General features: G+C 45.0%; 1 protein-coding gene across 1 annotated transcript; it reads right to left on the bottom strand.

Annotated features, from left to right (window-relative positions):
- Positions 1-19031: 19031 nt before the first annotated feature.
- LOC140207706 (uncharacterized) lies at positions 19032-22602 on the bottom strand. The gene is made up of 2 exons (XM_072276257.1): positions 21635-22602; positions 19032-19058 (listed from the first exon to the last, which is right to left on the bottom strand). Exons 1-2 carry the CDS (start codon positions 22391-22393, stop codon positions 19032-19034), a joined length of 786 nt encoding a protein of 261 aa, XP_072132358.1. The 5' UTR covers positions 22394-22602.
- Between the last annotated feature and the right edge of the window lie 1079 nt (positions 22603-23681).

The raw sequence follows: 23681 nt of genomic DNA, 5'->3' as shown, positions 1-23681 counted from the left end.
GAATCAGCATACGGGAAGGAGATTGACCAAGTAGCAAGACCAAGGAGCTGCTTATAAATTCAAGAGGAGGAAACCAGAGGTCCATGAGCTCCTTAACGTTACTATTTGGAAGGCCTGGACTGGGCCCAGAATGTAAATGCAGTTACCTAGGACGCATGCCAGTGCCTCTACTTCCTGAGTAGTTTGCGGAGATTTGGCATGACATCTAAAACTGACAAACTTTTATAGATGTGTAGTGGACAGCACATTGGCTGGCTACAACACAACCTGTTATGGAAACACCATTGCCATTGAACGGAAAGTCACATGAAAAGAACTGGATACGGCCCCATCCATCAGGAATAAAGTCGTTCTCACCACTGGGCAGATCTACATGAAAAGCATCATCCATCATCAGAGAACTCCGCCATACAGTCCACGCTCTCCACTTGCTACAGCATCAGGAGGAAAGTATACAAGCCTCAGGTCTCAAACTAGCAGATTCAGGAACAGTTATTACTCCTCAAACATCAGGCTTTTGAACCAAATGCAGAAACTTCACTTAACTTCTCTTGCCTCATCATTGAAAATTTCCTACAACCAATGGACTCACTTTCAGGAGTCCCTCAGCTTATGTTCTGAATATTTATCATTATTATTATTATTATTACACAGTTTGTTGACTTTTCTACATTGGTTGTACGCCCTCGATGGCGTGTTTTTTCATTGATAAATTATTCTATAATAGATTTATTGAGTAAGCACGCAAGAAAAAAAAAAGAATCTCAGGTTGGTGTGTGGCGATGACACATTAATTTGAACTCTGAACGTTGAGTGCGACAATGATGTGAGTTGCTGTTATAACGAGCTGAATAATCCGTCACCTTCAGACTGAATCAGAAAAAAAAAAATCCGAGGGTGGTTGATATGTTAGAAGCAGGGCAGATGTAATTGCGTGTGTAGGCAGTACGTCTCCATCAGACCCCCAGTGAGATGGTTCAAGTTACAATGTACAGGAATGAAAGCACAGTGTTTTGGGCCCGGTTTAATCACTGATTCTGACACAGTGAGAGGGTTGATTTGCTGTAAGGAAGCGATGTTAATGGAAGAAGACACGGAAGCGTCATCAATTAACAGTTGCTTAGCAGAAATGATCAACCTGTACGTTATCTTGACAAAACAGATATTCGCAATGGCGACAAAGGGATGCCATCTGGTTTATTTCAGGTTGGAGAGGGGTGAGGGCTTGTGAAATCAATGCTTTGCTGTGCCACCATCGTTAATTTGTCATGTCCGGAGTGGTGGATCACACAGCACGGAAACAGGCCTTTGGCCGGCCATACCTGTTCTGACCATCCACTCACTGTCTACACTGGTCCCATTTATCAGCACTCGGTTCATAGCCGACTGTATCTCGGCAGTTTCAATGCTCATCCACTTCGTAATGTTGTGAAGGGACCTGCCTCCATTACCACCTCGGGCAGTGTGTTCCAGATTTCAGCCACCCTCTGAGTGAAAAATCTCTTCCTCAGATCCCTCTAAACCTCTCCATCCTCTGTTTAAATCTGTGCCATATGATCTTTGACCCACCTGTTCCAGGAACATGGCCTATATGTGCATCAGTGAGGCCTTTGATAAGGTTCAGCATGGTAATTTCCCGCGGAGAGTTAGATCACAATGGATCCAGGGAAAGCTGACTAACAGGATGCTCATTTGACTTGATGGTAGCAAGCAGAGAGTGATGGCGGCAGGATCTTTATTGGACTCGAGGCCAGTGCCTAGTGCTGGTCCCCGCTGTTACGCCAATTGCAACTTGTCAACTATATCAATAACTTGGTTGTGAATGTACAGGGTATGAGTAGTGAGTTTGCAGCAAGTAAGTTCCAACAATTACTTTTTTTGAAAGCTAATAAGTATAAACACTCCCTTCCGTTTCCTTCTCCCCACTTAGCCTCCCCCTTCCCCTCCCACCTTCTGTCTCCACCCCACATACCACCTGTCTTCTCTCTCCACTCCATCTGTCCCTCTCTGTCCTTCAGAGTTCCCAGATTTGGGGTGAACGGTGAAATGTTTAAGGGAACCTGAGGGGCGATTCACTCAGAGGATGGTGACATTTGGGAACGAGCTGCCAGCAGAAGTGATTGATTGGGGCTGGATTTCAATATTTAGCAGAAATTTGATCGGTACAGGATGGGAGATTTGTGGAGGAGATGATGCAGCGGATCGAAACAGCAAGATAAAAACAGGTCAGCAGGGACTAGAAGGGCTGAAGGGCCTGTTTCAGTGCTGCTGGGCTCTGTTAACCTAATAGTATTCTGATTTGTAATTTCCACAGTCAGTGCTTTACTGCTGATGACTGAACCCAGAAATGTCAGAATGGGTGAAGAGGTTGTGCAGTGACTAGTCCTGTGTTCAATGTTATTGGGACGTCTCTTCACGGTAAAGATATTGTCTTCTCCAGTCGTTTTCTCTCAGTCTGTAACGGAACAAGTTCATTGCCTACAGCAAGTCACAGAACTGACAGTGAAAGGAACCCACACGGAGGGTTTCCCCACACTTTCTCAGTCTGGTAATGGAGAAAGTTTCCCAGTACCAGGGAGTGATGTGGGAATTTTTTTGTGGAAATGAGGAATGCCTTGGTAAAGATGGACAAAATGATAAAAGAAGTTCTCGAGCTCGGTGTGTAACACACTGAAATGAAAATTACATTGAAACATTGTAGACTGAACAATGTTATAGAACATAGACATAGAACATAGAACAGTATAGCACAGAAACAGGCCCTTCGGCCCACAATGTTTATAGTTCCCTGGAAGTGGCCAAGTAAATTTGTAATCCAACGGCTATAGATACTAATCCATTATTCTTTCAAAAAATCCATCTCCTTCCATTTTCCTCACAGTCATGTTCCGATCTAAGAGTCTCTTTAAAGTCTCTACTGTATATGGTTCCACCAAAACACTCGGCTCTCATCCTCGGCACTCCGAAACTGTGCAAACGATCTTGCCTTTCACGCAAGGGTTTCCTTTCTTCTTTGAACGTACGACCTCTCACATTAAATGCAGATCCTTTGGTATTAGACATTTCAACAACTCAACAAAGATACCGTCTGACACGAGGAAATCTGCAGATGCTGGAATTTCAAGCAACTCACATAAATGTTGCTGGTGAACACAGCAGGCCAGGCAGCATCTCTAGGAAGAGGTATAGTCGAGTTTCAGGCGGAGACCCTTCGCCAGGACTAACTGAAGGAAGAGCTAGTAAGAGATTTGAAAGTGGTAGGGGGAGGGGGAGATCCAAAATGATAGGAGAGGACAGGAGCGGGAAGGATGGAGCCAAGAGCTGGATGGTGATTGGCAAAAAGGATATGAGAGGATCATGGGACAGGTGGCCCAGAGAGAAGAAAAAGGGGGAGGAGGGGAGCCCAGAGGTTGGGCAAGGGGTATAGTCAAAGGGACAGAGGGAGAAAAAGGAGAGAGTGAGAAAGTATATATATATATTTAATCCGGACAGTAGAGGAGGCCGTGGATAGACATATCAGAATGGAAACGGGACGTGGAATTAAAATGTCTGGCCACTGGGAGATCCTGCTTTCTCTGGCGGACAGAGCGTAGGTGTTCAGCGAAACGGGCTCCGAGTCTGCGCCGGGTCTCGCCAATATATAGAAGGCCACATCGGGAGCACCGGACGCAGAATATCACCCCAGCCGACTCACAGGTGAAGCGAGTCGACCTATTATATATATACCTCTCATAATCTTATAAACCTCTATCATACTGCTCCTCACACTCCACCGCTCCAGAGAAAACAATACGTTTGTCCAACCACATGCCCTGTAATCGGGCTAATAGCCTGGTAAACCTCTTCTGCACTCTCTCCAAGGCCTCAGAATCTTTCCAAGAGTGAGGCAACCGCAATGGTTCGCAATACTCCAGATATGGCCTGACTAGAGTTTTATCAGGTGCACATAACTTCCTGACTTTTGGACTCAGTGTCTCGAGTAAGAAAGTCAAGTATGACAAATGCCTTCTTAACCAAATAATCAACCTGCATAGCCAATTTCAGGGAGGTTTGAATTTCAATCCCAGATCGTTCTGTTCATTAACACCTAGTCAGCGTCTTGTACTTAACAGTGTATTGTATGTTTACATTTGACATGTCGAGGTGCAAGAACTCATATTTGCCTGGGTTATGCCCCATCTGCCATTTCTCTGTCCATGTCTGCAACTGATGTGCAGTACATCCCACTCTATTCTTTGCCAGTCATCTGTGCTATCCATACCCCTGTACATTTTCAGCCAGGTCAGTTATATACATCATAAACTGCAGAGGTCACAGTACCGATCCCTGCGGAACACCAGTAATCATAGAGCTCCAGCTAGAATAGGTCCAGTCATTCACCACCTTCTGTCTTCAAAGGGCAAACTAATTCTGAATTCAATAATGGCCAAATCACCACTGATGCCATGCATCTTAATCTTCTGGATGAGCCTCCCATGTGGGACCTTGTGAAACGCCTTTCTGAAATGAGGTGAAATAGCAACCATAGTTCTACATTTATCAATCATCCTCGTCACCTTATCAACAAAATCAATCAAGGTAGTAAGACACAATTTGCCAAACGAAAGGTCATGCTAACTCTCCCTAATCAGGTTTTCCAAATACTCATGAATCCTATCTGTCACAATACTCCCCTACCTTCCCTGCCACTGAGGTGAGACTTGCCGGTCTATAGTTTCCATGATTATCCCTGATGTCCTTCTTGAATAATGGAGCAACATGAAATTCTCATCAGTCCTCCAGGACCTGGCCTGTGGCTACGGAGGACAGAAGTATATTTTGTCAAGGCCCCAGCAATCTCTTCATTTTCCTCTCAATTACCTGAGGTATATCCCATCAGGCACTCGGAACCTATCCAACTTATTGCTATTTAAGATACCGAGCACTGTCTCCTCCTATACTTCAAAAAGCCCCAGCATAATAGTACTCTTGGCAATGATCTCCGCATCCTCCACGTCCTTCTTTTTGGTAAATATTGATGTAAAATACTCATTCTGGACCTCACCCACATCCTTTGAACTCAAGCAAATGTTCCCCCCACCCTCTCACTTTATCGTTGTGTGTTTCCCACCCTCTCCCTTGTTATCTCTTGCCCCTGATGTATATAGAGCATACCAAGGGCATTTCATTGTCCATCCTAGCTTTCCCAACTCCCCTCCTAAGTTATTTTCTGGCTTCTTTATAATCCTCCAAGACACCGTTTGATTCTAGCTTCCTCAGCTTTACCTATTTTTCATTTTTATTCTGGACTACACGCGTGACCTCCCTCGACATCCACGGTTCTCTTACCCTGCCATCCATGTCCTTCCTTCTGATGGAACATACCTGTCCTGTAGTCTGTGCAGTTAGACATTAATTACCTTCCACATTTGGTTGTGGACTTGCTCAAATGCAGCTGTTCCCAATTAACTCTCCCTAGGTACTGCACGGAGCTCTCGTAATGTAACTTGCTCCATTTTAACATCCTTTCACAAACTCCATGTTTATCCTTATCTGTTGCTATCGTACAATTTAAGGAGATGTGGTAGCTGTTTGGTCTGAAATGTCGGTCAGCTGGCCAGGTTCATTACCTAACGTCAGATCCAGTACAGCTTCTGCTCCTGTTGGACAATATACATACTAATTTGATAAACCCACCTGGATGCCGCCTCTAAACCACTTGTACTAACAATGTCCCAGCTTACCTTCCTTTCTTTGCTGTGATATCGGTGATCATGGTCTTTCCATGACGCTCATTGTTTGGCAATTTTTTTTCGACAGGAGCGCTTTTCTATTGCCTTCTCCCAGAGATTATCTTTACAAGGCAAATGACTCCAGCCATGATCAATGCTATTCAGATGTTGTCCGCCCAGTGTCAGTGATCACATAAGCACAACTTGAGACCTGCGTTGATTGCTCATGCTACCATCCACCACATTCTTCCACAGCTTCACATGGCCCTGATTCGGTAGAGACGCATCTTGTACAAATCTATCGAGTCGACTCTCAACCTCCTTTGCTCCAAAGAGAATGTACAGAATGTCTTATCCAAGCAGCGTCATGGTAAACATCCCATGCAACCTGTATAAAGATTCCGTATCCTTTCTGTAACGAGGCGTTCAGACCTGAAGACAGTAATCCAAGTGTGATCTAACCAGGATTTCAGAGTTACAACAGTAGATTGCGGCTCTTAAACTCAAGCCCCTGACAAATGAAGGCAACTCCCAATATCCCTGCTTAATCACCCTATCAACTTGCTAAGAAGCTTAGAGTGATCATTGGATCTGGACCCTATCATTGTTCTGTTCCACCACACGGCTAACATTCCTGTCATTAACACTGTGCTCTGCTTTCAAATTTGTCCTTCCATGGTGAATCACTTCTCAGCTCTGCTCTGCATTCTGTCCATGTCCTGTTGTAACCTACGACAATCTGTAACACTGTCCACAACTCTACCAACCTGGCATATCATCCGCCAATTTACTAATTCCTCCCTTCCACTTCCTGATTCAAATCATTTATAAATATCACAAAAGTGGAGGGGGTGGGTGTGGTCCGAGATCAGATCTCTTCAGAACACCACCTCTGTGTGTAATCATCCCTTGTCTTCTGTGGTCAAAACTTATTCTGAATCCTGCAGCTATCATTCCCAGAAGACCACGCCTACTTACTTTCTGAAGGACACAACCATGGTAAACCTTATCAAATATCTTATTAAATATCACCAGATCAAACTCTCTATTTTTATTATATGCTTTGTCACATCAGAGACTTCAAGCAGGCTCGTGTAATTTCCAGCACATTCTCTCTCTTCAGCTGGTTATGTTCCAGCACATCAGCCCAGTTAACGCCCTCACAAACATTAAGATCTCTCTCACTGGTGAATACTGAAGTAAAGACAGTTGTCTTGATGGTAGAAAGCAGAGCGTGATGGTGGGAGGCTGTTTATTGGACTCAAGGCCCGGCCCAGTGGGGTTCCCCAGGGTTACACCCCATTGCTGTCGTTATTTATTGATATGTAATTATATTTGCATTTACACAGTTTGTTGAATTCTATGCTCTACTTGATCTTTCACTGATCCTGTTACTATTCTATAGATTTGCTAAGTGATCCAATAGGAAAAATTATCTCAGGGTTGTAAGTGGTGACATAGGTACTCTGATAATAAAAGTTACTTTGAAGTTTGAACATTGCTACTTGTCATTTCGATCAATAATTTGGTTGAGAATGTACAGGGTATGGAGAGTAGGTTTGCAGCAAGTAAGTTTAAACAAGTACGTTTTCTGAAAGATATTAAGTATAAACTCTCCGCTCTGTTTCCCTCTCCGCACTCGACCACCCCCTACCCTTACTGACTTCCCTCTTCACCCCGTCTTCCCTCTCACCCCCACATTGGACATAAGTTTAGGGTGAAAGTGAATTCTTTCAGGGGAGTCTGAAGGGGAATTCCTCACTCAGAGTTTGGTGGGAGTGTGGAATGAGCTGCCAGTGGAACTGGTGGATATAGGTTTGATTTAGACACTAAAGAGAAACTTGGGTGATGACATGGATGGGAGGTGTATGGAGGCTATGGTGCAGGTAGTTGGAACTAGGCAGTAAAAACAAAAACAGGTCAACATTGACTAGAAGAGCCAAAGGGCCTGTTTCACTGCTGCTGGGCTCTGTGACTCTGATAATATTCTGATTTGTAATTTCCACAGTCAGTGCTTTGCTGCTATTGACTGAACACAGAAATTTACCCAAGCAAGAATTGAAAGACTCTTAGCTGGCTACAAAAAGCGTTTTCAAGCTGTGATACTTGCTAAAGGGGGTGTTACTAAGTACTGACCATGCAGGGTGCCCAAACTTTTGCTTCGGGTCCTTTTCCTTTTTCATTATTTTGAAACTATAAAAGATGGAAATAAAAATGTAACCTTGCTTAAAATATTAAAGAAATGTGCCATGTTTAACTTTATGCCTTTTGGAAATCAGGTCATCTTTTACTCGCTTAGCTATTCACAGTAACAGAAATTTAACCAGGGGTGCCCAAACATTTACATGCCACTGTATATATCCTGTGCCTTCCGAATTGCTTCCAGTAATTCCTGCCATTGCTGCTCTGTTTTCATCCCTGTTGTGCTCTTTGCAAATCACTTTTGACCAATTTTTCTCTCATACCTCTCGAATTCTCTTTATCCCACATCTGACTTTAGCTTCTCCTTCTCTAATGTCAGGGTGAAATTGATCATATTAATATCTCTTGCGCCTAAGGGTTCTTTGAATTTAAGTGACCTAATTAATTCCAGTTCATTACAACACCCAATCCAGAATAACTGATCTCCAAGTGGTCTCAACCACGAACTGCTCTAAAAAAGCATCTTGTAGGCAGTCCAGGAATTCCTCCTCTTGAGACCAACACCATCCTAATTTTCCTAATCACCTGCATGACAATCCCCCATGACTATTGTAACATTGCCCTTTTGTCACGCACTTTCTATCTCCCATTGTAATTTGTGGATCACATACTCACTACTGTTTGGAGGTCTCTATACAATTCCCGTCAGGGATTTTTATTACACTTGCTGTTCCTTAATTCTACCCACAGGTTCTACACCTTCCAACAATACGCCACCTCTTTCTAATGATTTTATTTAATATTTTACAAACACACCCACAGAATGCCACTGCCAGCTTGTTCTTTCAAGAAGCATGCAAGTATCTGGGAAACAAGAGGACCTGCAGATGCTAGAACTCTAGAGAACTACACACAAAGTGCTGGAGGAGCTCAGCATATCAGGCAGCATCTATGGATGGGAATCATCAGTTCGGGCCAAGACCCTTCATCGGGACCCTTGATCCTCACATACCTGGAATATCCACAAGCAAGGAAAATAGAAAGTAGTGCAAAATAGGGAAAACCTTTGACAACATTGCGTTCAAGGCTTTAAAAAACCTGCCAAGTAGAACTCAAAGTTAACAAATACAACAAAGGCAATAAACACTTGTATCAATACCGACATTGACTTTTTTTATATAAAAATATCTTTGTCCCATTTCAATCAGTAAAATTTATAAAGATAAATAACTCTAGAAAACTTTTCTAAGACTATTTACACTCAAACTCACTTAGATGAACACTACCTTGGACAGAATAAGGTAGAGAAATAACACACTTGAAAAAAAAATCACACAACAGAAAATATATATTTTCATCAAAAATGAACAGAATTCAGCACTCCATGTGTGTCTATGCAATCGTGATAAGAAATACAGACCAGAAAACTTAAATGAGAGGCCAACTCAGAAAAATGAATCATCACTGTGGAAGAAAACATTAACCAGTGGAATGAGTATGACCCTCCATGGGAGGCATCTCAACGATCTGAGCAGATGAGATGGTGACAAAGAAGCATCGAGCACCTGACTGAGAGTTGGATTCCTCTTCCCAGAAACAGTGGGGTTCCTTGCAGAAATACAGGACAAGGCGGTTAACAAAAGGGAAAAAAAATGAAAAATACATGAAATACAAACAAACAAGGCAGCAAGTGCAGAAAATGCCAAGAGAAACCAGACACAATCCAACACATTCCAGGATCCTGCATCAGTTTAACTCAATCTGATTACTTACAAAGGTACAATCAAGTGGCAAATATCATTCACCAAAATCTTGCTTTAAAATACAAACTCATGAATGCCCTCCATCAATCCATAAAGGCACCATAAATTCAAGCCTGATCCAGTTTTAGTCAAAATCTAACAAATTATATGATAATCCGTACATTATTTCAGATAGGACAATCCATAATAGCTATCCGGATATAATATTACAGGATAAACAAGCAGGAACAACTTCCTCAATAGATATAACCATCCCAACACACACATTTTCCTTGATCAATGGAGCACTTCACCACGGGTATTGTTTGGGTCATCAGTCAGACAACCAAGATATTTTCTCAGTCAGTCAGCTTCCAAATGTTGCTACTCTGTTCTTTGCTGCCACGCCCCGTTGCTGATTCCCTTCTCCTCATCATACGTTCTTACCCTGAACATCGTCTAGAGCCCCAAACTCAGCCCTGTCCATACCTGCCTCTGGTTTCTGACCCTGCTTCGTTGAACATCCAACTGATGGTTTCCCATTCTGCTTTCAGTCTTTAGAGGACAGGGGTGTTTTCTAACAACCCTTTAGAAGCAGGGAAAATGACCCAAAATGTGGAAATGAGCCGTCAATAAGGTTAACTACCAATGTTATTCTTCCTCAGCCGAGAGATTAGAGGGGCAAAGAACATCTCAGACAGAACTGCAGTCAGCTCGATTTCATCAGTCTGCAGAAAATTCAAGGGGAACCTCTTCACCCGCAGAGTGGTGACTGTTTGGAACCCATCACCACAGGGGGAGCGTGACATGAACAACAGGGGAGGATTTAAAAGGACTGTCATGGAACAGAATCACTGGCAGGGTCCAGCCGGCCTGAGTTGCCTCTTTACTCTATATTAGGTGTGTTATAAATTCACTAAGTACCGGAGACAGACTTCAAAATAGAACTGATTTATTTGTCTCAGATCCAGAATATTAAATTCCAGTCCCATTAAAGGTGAATGTGCAGCAGAAGAAACTCCTCCCATGCCCAGTGACCAGGGTGCAGAACTGGGTGTGGTGAGCAGCAGCAATAATTGCAGAGTTCAGCACCGACAGTCACTCTCAAAATTGCATTGAGAAACAATGATGGACAAATATCCAGCATGAAGCTTATTGAAACTTTCTCCCCAGTGTGAACCCAGTGATGTGTTACAAGGTTAGATTACTGAGTGAATCCCTTCTCACATTCACAGCAGGTGAGCGGCCTCTCCTCAGTGTGAACTCAATGATGCACATTTGATGGAGATGGCTGAGAGAATCTCTTCCCAATCTCTGAGCAGGTGTATGGCCTCTACCCAGTGTGAACTCGCTGGTGTCTCTGTAGGCAGGATGATTGCAGAAATGCTTTCCCACATTCATAGCAGGAGAGCAGCCTCTCCTGTATGAACTGACTGGTGTACCAGTAGTTGGGATGACCAAGTGAATCTCTTCCCACATTCTGAGCAGGTGAACGGCTTCTCCCCTGTGTGAACTCGCTGATGACTGTCTAGGCTGGATGACCGAGTGAATCCCTTCCCACAGTCTGAGCAGGTGAACAGCCTCTCTCCAGTGTGAACTCGCTGATGTGCCTTCAGATTAGATGAGCAAGTGAATCCCTTCCCGCAGTCTGAACAGGTGAATGGTCTCTCTCCAGTGTGAACTGACTGGTGTGCCAGTAGCTTGGATGACCGAGAGAATCCCTTCCCACAGTCTGAGCAGGTGAACGGCCTCCCTCCAGTGTGAACTCGCTGATGTACCTTCAGTTTAGATAAACAAGTGAACCCCTTCCCGCAGTCTGAGCAGGTGAATGGCCATTCCCCGGTGTGAACTCTCTGATGTTCCTTCAGTTTAGATGACTGAGTGAATCCCATCCCACAGTCTGAGCAGGTGAATGGCCTCTCCCCAGTGTGAACTCGCTGGTGCACCAGTAGGTCAGATGACGGAGTGAAACCCTTCCCGCAGTCTGAGCAGGTGAATGGCTTCTCCCTGATGTGAACCCGCTGGTGCGCTATTAAATTGGATGACTGAGTGAATCCCTTCCCACAGTTCAAGCAGGTGAACGGCCTCTCCCCAGTGTGAACTGACTTGTGTACCAGTAGGGTGGATGACTGATGGAATCCCTTCCCACAGTCTGAGCAGGTGAACGGTCTCTCCCTGGTGTGAACTCGCTGGTCAGCCATTAGGTCAGCTGATTGAGTGAATCCTTCCCCCCAAATTCAGCAGATGACCAGCTTCTGCCCAGTCTGAACTGACTGGTGTGTCCACAGGTGGGAAGACCGACTGAATCCCTTCTCACACACAGAACAGGTGAATGGCCTTGTCCCAGTGTGAACTTGCTGAAGTACCTTCAGTTGAGATGACCGAGTGAATCCATTCCTGCTGTCTGAGCAGGTGAACAGCCTCTCCCCAGTGTAAAATGACAGGCATGCCAGTCGGTCAGATGATCGAGTGAATCCCTGCCCAGTCTGAGTAGGAAGGACGATCAAGTGAAGCCCTTGCTCCAATTCTTAAATATCTGGACAGTGTCAGAAAATTTGGCGTGTTGTGCTCGAGATTCCTGTAGATAAATTCCTTGTCGTTTTTAACCTGTGAAAACATTTACAAAATCCATCAATGGCTGAAGGACAACATTTCAGATGAGATCACTTTAGTCAGCAAGCTGTGATCTGACATCACACTGTTACAGTGAGCTTCAACCCAAGCTGGAGAGAGAACTCATCTTCGAACTGGCACAGTGCTGGTATCTAGGATTAAATGTCAACTGGAATCCATCCCTCTGATGCTTTTCCTGTCTCTGTAAGAATGGGGCATTTCTGCCATCTCCAATCTGTGCCTCCATTGGTATTATTCCCTCTTCCCACTGAGCTACATGGGTGTCTCGTTCCACAGTAACTGAAACACTCTCACACAAATAGCCTTTGTTGACCTGCAGCTGGGACTTTCTTTTATGCACTGTTAGATTAAAGTGCCACAGTTTTAACGACATATAAAAATTTGCTGCTGAGATGAACGGTCGGTCTGATAAAAGGAATTAGAGTGAATATTAATACTATTTAAGGTTCTTGTCACAGTCATAGAAAAGTACAACACAGAACAAGACCCTTCAGCCCATCTAGGTTGTGCTAACTATTTGAACTTTCTACTCCTATATCCCTACTATCCAGGTACTGACACAAACCTCTTAAATGTTGAAATTGAGGTCACATTCACCACTTGTGCTGTCTGCTCATTCCACTCCCGGATGACCGTCTGTGTGAAGAAGTTTCTCGTCATGTTCCCCTTAACATTCCATCTTTCACACTAAACTCATGACCTCGTGTTGTTGTCCCACCCCATCTCAGTGGAGAAGGCCAGCTTGCATTTACCCTATCTTTACTCCTCATAATTGTGGTACACCTCCATCAAATCTCCCCTCAATCTTTTACATTACAAGGAATAAACACCTGACCTGTTCAAGCTTTCCTTATAACCTAAGTCCTCCAGACCTGGCAACATCCTTATGAATTTTCCCTGAACTCTTTCAACCTCTTTTTCATCTTTCCTGTAGGTAGGCGACCAAAACTGTACACAATACTCCAAATTAGGCTTCACCAATGCCTTGTACTATGTCAACATAACATCCATCTCCTGTACTCAGTACTTTGGCTTATGAAGGCCAATGTGCCAAAATCTTTCTCTCCATCCCTATCTAACTGGGGTACCACTTTCAGTGAATTACAGACCTGTGTTCCCAGATCCCTTCCTTCTACAGCACTCCTCAGTGCCCTACCAGTCACTGTGTAAGACCTTGTTCCTACCAACGTGCAACACTTCACACTTGTCTGCATTAAATTCCTTTTTCCGTTTCTCTAACTGTTTTCCCAGCTGGTCCAGATCACACCACAAGCCATGATAGTCTTCCTCACTGTCCACTACACCCCAATCTTGGTGTCATCCACAAATTTGCTGATCCAGTTAACCACACTATCATCCAGATTACTGATATAGATGACAAACAACAACAGATCCAGCACAGATCCCTGTGGCACACCACTAGTCACAGGCTTCCAGTCGGAGAGGCAACCATCTGCTACCACAGTCTGGCTTCTCCCAAAGACAGTGTCTCATCCAGTTTACTATCTCATCTTGAATGCTGAATGACTGAACCTTCTTGACCAACCTCCCATATGAGACTTTGTCAAGTGCTTTGCTAAAGTCCATGTGGACAACATCCACTGCCTTGCCTTCATCCACTTTCCTGATAACTTCCTCGAGAGACTCTATAAGATTGGTTAGACATGACCTACCGTGCACAAAGCCATGCTGCCTATCCTTCATCAGTCCACATCTATCCATATACTTAGATATTGACTTCCTGCACATACGTTCCAATAACTTCCCCACAACTGATGTCAAGCTCACCAATGTAGAATTTCCTATTTATTTTTAAAGCCTTTCTTGAACAGCAGAACAACATTGCCTGTCCTCCAATCCTCCAGTCCCTCACCTGTCACTAAGGACGATTTAAATATCTCTGCTTGGGCTCCAACAATTTCTGCACTTGTCTTCCGCAGGGTCCCAGGGGAACAACTTGTCAGGTCCTGGTGATTTATCCACGCTTATTTGCCTTAAGACAGCAAACACAGATTCCATGAAGTTGATGCTGCTTTGCCTCACTTCTATAGACTCTGTGTCCATCTCCTGAGTAAATACAGATGCAAAAATACTACTTAAAATCTCCCACTTCTATTTTGTCTCCTCATATAAATTATCATTCGGATCGTCAAGAGTGGGCCTGTTTCTGCACTGAACTTCTCCATGTTTCTGTTCCTCCCCGGGGAACCGGCATCAAACCGACGGGCCGAGCGGTCTCCTCCTACCTCTCAGCGATACATCAGACTCCGGCCGCAAGAGACGCTTCACAAACGCCCCAAACTTCCCTCGGAGGGAAATAGAAATAAATCAGAAAGCGGGACATTTACTTCGGGTTTTGTTCTTCTTGGACGGGGAGTTTAATGCGGCTGCGGAGATGTCAGTGTTGATGATCAGAGGGATCTTAGACTCCAAGTCCATCGCTTCCTGAAAGAGACTGCACAGATTGATCGGGTGGTTAAGAAGGCAAATGGCGTGGTTGTCTTTATTAGTTGAAGCACTGAGTTGAAAAGTCGGGAAGTTGTGTTGCGGCTGTTGCGAGCCTGCGGTCGGACTGTGACTGTGTCTTTAAGAGCGCCGGAGTGAGGAGGCGGGACTATGACGTCAGTCACAGGCTGACAGCGCTAACTGTGGATTTAACCATAAGAGAGAGAGCGGTCTGCAGACAGGCAGTCGGCCAGTCTAAAGAGAGAGAGAGAGAAAGAGAGAGAACGAGAACCCATATCTGATAGGAGAGGAGAGTGGAGAATAGGAGAAAGGGTTGGAGCAGTGGACCCAGAGAGAAGTGATCAGCAGGAGAGAGGACTTGAAAAGTCAGAGAGGAATTGAGGGAGTGGGATGGAGAGGTGACGGGGAGATTTGTTCACCGGAAGGATAAATCGATATTCATGCCGTCAGGTTGGAGGGTACCCAGACGGAATATGAGGCGCCGATCCTGGACCCTGAGGGAGGCCTCATCTTGGCACAAGAGGAGGCGATGGGTTGACACGTCGCAACAGGAATGGGAATCGGAGTGAAAATGTTTGGACACCGGGAAGTCCCGCTCGGAGCGGATAATTCAAAGGTTAATTTATTATCAAAGCAGGTATCGATAAACAGAGCAACACACATAAGAGTTGCTGGTGAACGCAGCAGGCCAGGCAGCATCTCTAGGAAGAGGTGCAGTCGACGTTTCAGGCCGAGACCCTTCGTCAGGACTAACTGAAGGAAGAGCTAGTAAGAGATTTGAAAGTGGGAGGGGGAGAGGGAGATCCAAAATGATAGGAGAAGACAGGAGGGGAAGGGATGGAGCCAGGAGCTGGACAGGTGATTGGCAAAAGAGATATGAGAGGATAATGGGACAGGAGGCCTAGGCAGAAAGAAAAGGGGGATGGGGGAAACAGAGGATGGGCAAGGAGTACAGTGAGGGGGACAGAGGGATAAAAAGGAGAGTGAGAGAAAGAATGTGTGTATAAAAATAAGTAACAGATGGGGTACGAGGGGGAGGTGGGGTCTAGCGGAAGTTAGAGAAGTCGATGTTCATGCCATCAGGTTGGAAGCTACCCAGACGGAATATAAGGTGTTGTTCCTCCAACCTGATGGCATGAACATCGACTTCTCTAACTTCCGCTAGGCCCCACCTCCACCTCGTACCCCATCTGTTACTTATTTTTATGCACACATTCTTTCTCTCACTCTCCTTTTTCTCCCTCTGTCCCTCTGAATATATCTCTTGCCCATCCTCTGGGTCCCCCCCTCCGCCCCTTGTCTTTCTTCCCGGACCTCCTGTCCCATGATCCTCTCGTATCCCCTTTTGCCAATCACCTGTCCAGCTCTTGGTTCCATTCCTCCCCCTCCTGTCTTCTCCCATCATTTTGGATCTCCCCCTCCCCCTCCAACTTTCAAATCCCTTACTCACTCTTCCTTCAGTTAGTCCTGATGAAAAGTCTCAGTCTGAAACGTCGACTGCACCTCTTCCTACAGATGCTGCCTGGCCTGCTGCGTTCACCAGCAACTTTTATGTGTGTTGCTTGAATTTCCAGCATCTGCAGATTTCCTGTTGTTTGCATCGATAAACAGAGGTTTTTTTTTGCTCCTCCAGGGAGCCACGAAACAAAGAAAGAAAAAGAAAGGCTTTCAGAGAGAAAAAAATCAAACTCCCACCCCACTCCCGTATAAAAAAAGAACGGCATCCCGATCATCAACCCCCAAAACCCACCCCTCCCACAAATGGGAACAATAACATCGATCCCCCAGTAAAAACAACCCGACCCCGCACAACTGCGGAGGAGCCGGTGTCACCGGTGTAGAGGAGCCGCATCGGGAGCAGCGGACACAACGGGCGACCCCGGAAGATTCACAGGTGAAGGGGCGCCTCACCTGGAAGGATGTTTGGACAACGGAGAGAGTTCGGCCGTCCGGCCCTTTCACTGTGACCCCCGAACTCCACATCAAATCCGTCCAAACGAATCTGGGTGAACTTTAATGACCAATAAATATAATTCCTCTCTTTGATCAGCTGTCTGAATGATTCCCTGACTCTGAGAGGAAGGGGTATCTATGATCCACATTGTCAGGGTGTTGAGTTTACCAGGAGACAGAGACTGCAGGGACGGGAGGTTTTCTGGTCACTAATACACTGTGTGTGGACCCCGCTGGCAATTCTGGTGTTGTGACCCGAATCGAGACAAACACCACGCTGCCCACTCCACCAACAACACGGCACACCCTGACACATAACAGGGACTTTACATCTCACAACACTGGATTCAGTGATGAAACCCGTGATTAATGTTGTTGTCCCACTGAAATCATAAGAAATATCCATTCAGGTGTTTTTAAATACCAGCGCTCCACCACCCGCCTGACGTCACACATGGTTCCCCTCGCGCGAATCGACGTCACACACGCGCTGCTGCGCTCTTGCTGAGGCAGTTTAACGGCTGAGCTACCGACCACGAGACCCCTCCACCCCTCACCTCCGCTGCGCTGTAGTGATTGGCCCGAAGCGATGTCAATCACTGATTACGCCCAATAGCGGAGGCGGACCAGCCGAGAGGGCGTTACCCCGCTGACATCTCTTCTCAAAGAGGAACAAACCCCAAAGTAAATGTCCGCTTTCTGATTTATTTCCATTTCCCTCCGAGGGAAGTTGGGGCGTTTGTGAAGCGTCTCCTGCGGCCGGAGTCTGATGTATCGCTGAGAGGTAGGAGGAGACCGCTCGGCCCGTCGGTTTGATGCCGGTTCCCCGGGGAGGGAGAGGATGAAGACGGTGAGAGAGGGGGCGGACAGGATGTTTGTCCCGGTGGGGACAGGAGGGGCTCATCTGTGGAAATGTCTGAGCCCACGGTGGTGGCGATTCACCACATTGGGGGGCAAACACCGGCAGACTGTTGCCCTGCAAGCGGGGACAGGAGTGGAGTTGGGAGGGTGGGTGAGGAGAGGAGATTTCGGGTAGTGGGGGTAAGATCTCGAAAGATGATTGCTAATGCCTCCACATCCCTTCAGCCACCTCTTTCAGATCTCTGGGGTGTTCACCATCTGGTCCAGGTGATCTATTTACCTTCAGACCATCTCTGTTTCCCAAGAAACTTCTCCCGAGTAACGTAACTTTACACATTCTGACCACTGACATCTGGGACTTTCATATTCCTGCCAGTGTCTTCGACAGATAAGAGTGATGTACAATACTTATTCAGTTCATCTGCCATCACCTTCCACCCCCACCCCATTACTACCTCTCCAGCATCATTTCCCAGTGGTTTCCACCTCTCTTTTACACTGTATGTACCTGAAGAAAAATTTAGTATCCTCTTTAATATTACTGGCTCGCTCACCTATGTGTTCCATCTTTTCCTTCTTAATTATTTTAGTTGCATTCTGTTGGTTTTTAAAAGCTTCCCAAACCTCTAACTTCCCAGTAATTTTTGCTCCATGCCCTCTCTTTGGTTTTTATGTTGTTTTTTGGTTTTCTCTTATCAGCCACGGTTTTGTCACCTTACCTTTAGAATACCACTTCCTCTTTGTGATTTATATATCCCGTGCTTTCCGAATTGCTTCCAGAAATTCCAACCATTGCTGCTCTGTTTCATCCCTGCCCGTATTCTTCTCAAACCAGTTTGACCAATTCTGCTGTCATGCCTCTCTAGTTCACTTTATTTCACATCTGACTTTACCTTCTCCTTCTCTAATGTCAGGGTGAATTTGATCATATTAAGATCACTTGCCCCTAAGGGTTCTTTAAACTTAAGAGACCTAATTAATTCGGGTTCATTACAACACCCAATCCAGAATAGCTGATCCCCAAGCAGGCTCAACCATGAGCTGCTCTAAAAAAGCATCTTGCAGGCATTCTAGGAATTCCTCCTCTTGAGACCAACATCATCCTAATTTTCCTAATCACCTGCATGACAATCCCCCATGACTATTGTAACATTGCTCTTTTGGCTCGCACTTTCTATCTCCCATTGTAATTTGTGGCCCACATACTTACTACTGTTTGGAGGTCTCTATACAATTCCCATCAGGGATTTTTTTTTTACATTTGCTGTTCCTTAATTCTACCCACAGATTCTACACCTTCCAACCCTATGCCAGCTCTTCCTAATGATGTTATTTAATATTTTAAAAACAGACCCACACAACCCCAATACCAGCTTGTTCTTTCAAGAAGCATGAAAGTATCTGGGAAACAAGAGGACCTGCAGATGCTAGAAATCTAGAGAACCACACACAAAGTGCTGGAGGAGCTCAGCATGTCAGGCAGCATCTATGGATGGGAATCATCATTTCGGGCCAAGACCCTTCATCTGGAATCTTGATACCCACGTATCTGGAATATCAACAAGCAAAGAAAATAGAAAGTAGTGAAAAATAGGGAAAACCTTTGACAAAATTTAGTTCAAAGCTTAAAAAAACCTGCCAACCAGAGCTCAATTGTTAACAAATACAACAAAGGCAATAAATACTTTCATCAAAACCAACATTGACTTTTTTTAAATATAAAAATACCTTGGTCCCATTTCAATCAGTAAAATTTACAAAGATAAATAACAACCTTAGAAAAGCCTATTTACACTCAAACCCATTTAGATTAACACTATCTTGGACAGAAGGAGGAAGAGAAATAACACACATGAAAAAAAAACACAACAGTCAGATAAAACTTCTAAGTATATATTTTCATCAAAAATGAACAGAATTCGGCACTCCAGGTGTGTATATGCAATCACAATAAGAAATACAGACCAGAAAACTTAAATGAGAGACCAGCTCAGAAAAAGGAATCATCACTATGGAAGAAAAGATTAACCAGTGGAATGAGTATGACCCTCCATGGGAGACATCCCAACGATCTGAGCAGACGAGATGGTGACAAGGAAGCATCGAGCACCTGACTGAGAGTTGGAGACCTCTTCCCAGAAACAGAGGGAGTCCTTCCAGAAATACAGGACAAGCTGGTTAACAAAAGGGGGAAAAAAATCAAAAATACAGGAAATACAAACAAACAAGGCAGCAAGTGTAGAAAATGCCAAGAGAAACGAGACACAATCCAACACATTCCAGGATCCTGCAGCAGTTTAACTCAATCTGATTAATTACAAAGGTACAATCAAGTGGTAAATATCATTCACCAAAATCTTGCTGTAAAATACAAACTCAAGAATGCCCTTCATCACTTCATAAAGGCACCATAAATTCAAGCCCGATCCAGTTTTAGAGTCCAAATCTTACAAATTATATGATAATCAATACATTATTACAGATAAGACAACCCACAATAACCATCCGGATATAATATTACAGGATAAACAAGCAGGAACAACTCCCTCAATAGATAAAACCATTCCCAACACACACATGTTCCTTGACCAGTGGAGCACCTCACCATGGGCATTGTTTGTGTCACCAGTCAGACAAACAAATTATTTTCTCTGTCAATCAGCTTCCAAATGTTGTTGCTCTGTCATTCGTTGCCATGCCCCGCTGCTGATTCCCTTCTCCTCATCATACGTTTTTACCCCGACCATCGTCCAGAGCCCCAAACTCTGCCCTGTGCAGACCCGCCTCTGGTTTCTGACCCTGTTCTGTTGAGCATCCAACTGATGGTTTCCCATTCTGATTTCAGTCTTTAGGGGACAGTGGTATTTCCTTACAACCCTTCAGAAGCAGAGAAAATGACCCATAATGTGGGAATGAACCCTGAATAAAGAGGTTAACTCCCAATGACATTCTTCCTCAGCCCAGAGATTTGAGGGGCGAAGAACATCTCAGACAGAACTGCAGTCAGCTCGACTTGTTCAGTCTGCAGAAAATTCAAGCAAAACCTCTTCACCCACAGAGTGGTGACTGTTTGGAACCCATCCCACAGGGAGAGCGAGAGATGAACAACAGGGGTGGATTTAAAAGGACTGTCGTGGAACAGAATCACTGGCAGGGTCCAGCCGGCCTGAGTTGATTCCCTACTGTACACTAGGTGTGTCATAAATTCACTAAGTACCAGAGACAGAGTTTAAAATAGAACTGATTTATATGTCTCAGATCCAGAATATTAAACTCCAGTCCCATTAAAGGTGAATATGCAGCAGAAGAAAGTCCCCCCGTACCCAGTGACCAGGGTGCAGAACTGGGTGTGGTGAGCAGCAGCAATAATTACAGAGTTCAGCACCAACAGTCACCCTCGAAATTGCATTCAGCAATGGTGATGGACAAATATCCAGCATGTAGCCGATTGAAACTTTCTCCCCAGTGTGAACCCGGCAGTGTGTCACAAGTGTAATATGCTGAATAAGCTGTAAGTTTCACTGCTAATGTAATGGCCTCTCTGTAATGTTTCACTGCTGAGGTAATGGTTTCTCTGTAGCAGCAATGTTTAGGTTATGACTACAGATAACAGGATTTTGGAATGCGGGGTTATCCAGTGAGAGAAATGTTGTTCTTTCATGTGAGTCTGGAAGAGAGATTTTCCCAGTCTTTTGCCGGGGAGAAATGAGAAGACATGAATGGAGAGAGTGGGCCCCTTTTCTTTTTTTGGTTTTCTTTCCTGACCCTATAGTCAAAGTAGGAATTATAAAGCTCAATCGTATAATCACATACTCTGTACTGTTTTTGTTATTTCGGGGTACTGATTTGTAACAGGGGACACATCACGCAGCATTCAACCAAATGAGATTTCTTAAGTTTTCCCAGGCTGGGGGGCTATCACCCCCTATATTAAGCTGCTAGCCAAAACGGGATTTACACAAGGATAGATGACTGAGTGAATCCCTTCCCGCATTCACAGCAGGTGAACGGCCTCTCCCCAGTTTGAACTCAATGATGCACATTTGGTTGATTTGGCTGAGAGAATCTCTTATCAAAGTCCGAGCAGGTGAAAGGCCTCTCCCCAGTGTGAACTCTCTGATGTACCTTCACTTTAGATGACGATGTGAATCCCTTCTCACAGTCTGAGCAGGTGAACGGCCTCTCCCCAGTGTGAACTCGCTGGTGTACCTTCAGTTTAGATGACGAAGTGAATCCCTTCCCACAGTCTGAGCAGGTGAATGGCCACTCTCTGGTGTGAACTGACTGGTGTCTCAGTAGATCAGTTGACAAAGTGAATCTCTTCCCACACACTGAGCAGGTGAATGGCCTCTCGCCAGTGTGAAGTCGCTGATGTACCTTCAGTGGAGATGACGAAGCAAATCCCTTCCCACAGTCTGAGCAGGTGAATGGCCTCTCTCCAGTATGAACTCGCTGATGTTCCTTCAGATGAGATGACAGAGTGAATCCCTTCCCACAGTCTGAGCAGGCGAATGGTCTCTCGCCAGTGTGAAGTCGCTGATGTACCTTCAGTTGAGATGACCAAGTGAATCCCTTCCCACAATCCGAGCAGGAGAACGGCCACTCTCCAGTGTGAATTCGCTGGTGTACTATTAGGTAAGATGACCGAGTGAATCCCTTCCCACAGTCTGAGCAGGTGAATGGCCTCTCTCTGGTGTGAACTGACTGGTGTTTTAGTAGATCAGATGACATAGTGAATCTCTTCCCGCAGTCTGAGCAGGTGAATGGCCGCTCCCCGGTGTGAACTCGCTGATGTACTTTCAGGTGAGATGAGCAAGTGAATCCCTTCCCACAGTCCGAGCAGGTGAATGGCCTCTCCCCGGTGTGAACTCGCTGGTGAGCCATTAGGTCAGATGACCAAGTGAATCCTACCCCACAAATTCAGCAGATGACCAGCCTCTGGTGTCCACGGGTGGGAAGACTGACTGAATCCCTTCTCACACACAGAATAGACGAATGGCCTTTCCCAGTGTGAACTTGCTGATGTACCTTCAGTTGAAATGACCGACTGAATCCATTCCCACTGTCTGAACAGGAAGGATGATCGAGTGAATCCCTTGCTCCACTTCTTAAATATCTGGACAGAGACAGCAAAACTGGCGTGTTGTGTTCGAGATTCCCGCAGACAAATTCCTTGTCATTTTTAACCTGTAAAAAGATTTACAAAATCCATCAATGGGTGTAGGACAACATTTCAGATGAGATCACTTGATTTGTCAAGGTGTGATCTGCCATCACACTGTTACAGTGAAGTTCAACCCAAGTTGGAGAGAGAAATCATCTTCTAACTGGGCACTGTGCTGGTATCTGGAATGGCCATCAAATTCTGATGCTCTTCCTGTCTGTATAAGAATGGGGCACTTCTGCCAATCTGTGACCTGGCTCAGTTTGACTCTCTCCATTGGTATTATTCCCTGTTCCCATTGAGCTGCATGGGTGCCTGGCCCCACAGTAACTGAAACACTCTCACACAAATAGCTGGCAGTGTATTCCACGCACCCAGCACTCTCTGTGTAAAAAACTTACCCCTGACTTCCCCTCAGTATCTATTTCCAAGCTCCTTAAAACTCTGCCCCCTTGTGTTAGCCACTTCAGCCCTGGGAAGAAACCTCTGGCTATCCACACGATCAATGCCCCTCATCATCTTATACACCTAAAAATGGCTTTAAACATAAACAAGGAAATTATACATTGCATTGAGGATTTGTGAGAAGTATACAAAATTATAAGGGTATAGATAGGGTAAATGCAAGCAGCTTTTTCCACTGAGGTTGGGTGGGATGACAACCAGAGGTCATGGATAAGTGGGGAAGTGAAAATTTAACGGGAACATTTGGAAAAGCTCTTTACTGATGTTTTTAGGAAGATCCAACACTCCCTCTTCCTTAAACTCCACATTGTCCAGCACACAGGCCTGTTCTAACTTGACCTCACCCTGATCAAGATCCTTTTCAATTGTAAATACTGAAGCAAAGTATTCATTTAGGACCTCCCCAACCTCCCCCACCTCCAGGCACATGTTGTCTTCTTCATCCTTGAGCAGCCCCACCTTCATTCTTGCCATCCTTCTGTTCTTCACATTCGCATAGAACGCCTTGGGGTTCTCCTTAATCCTACATGCCAAGGCCTTCTC

Source organism: Mobula birostris, chromosome 13 (assembly GCF_030028105.1).
Source record: "Mobula birostris isolate sMobBir1 chromosome 13, sMobBir1.hap1, whole genome shotgun sequence".
NCBI classification, from domain to species: Eukaryota; Metazoa; Chordata; class Chondrichthyes; order Myliobatiformes; family Myliobatidae; genus Mobula; species Mobula birostris.
Note: the sequence above shows the minus strand (reverse complement) of the source record. Positions and strands in the feature narration are given on the sequence as shown.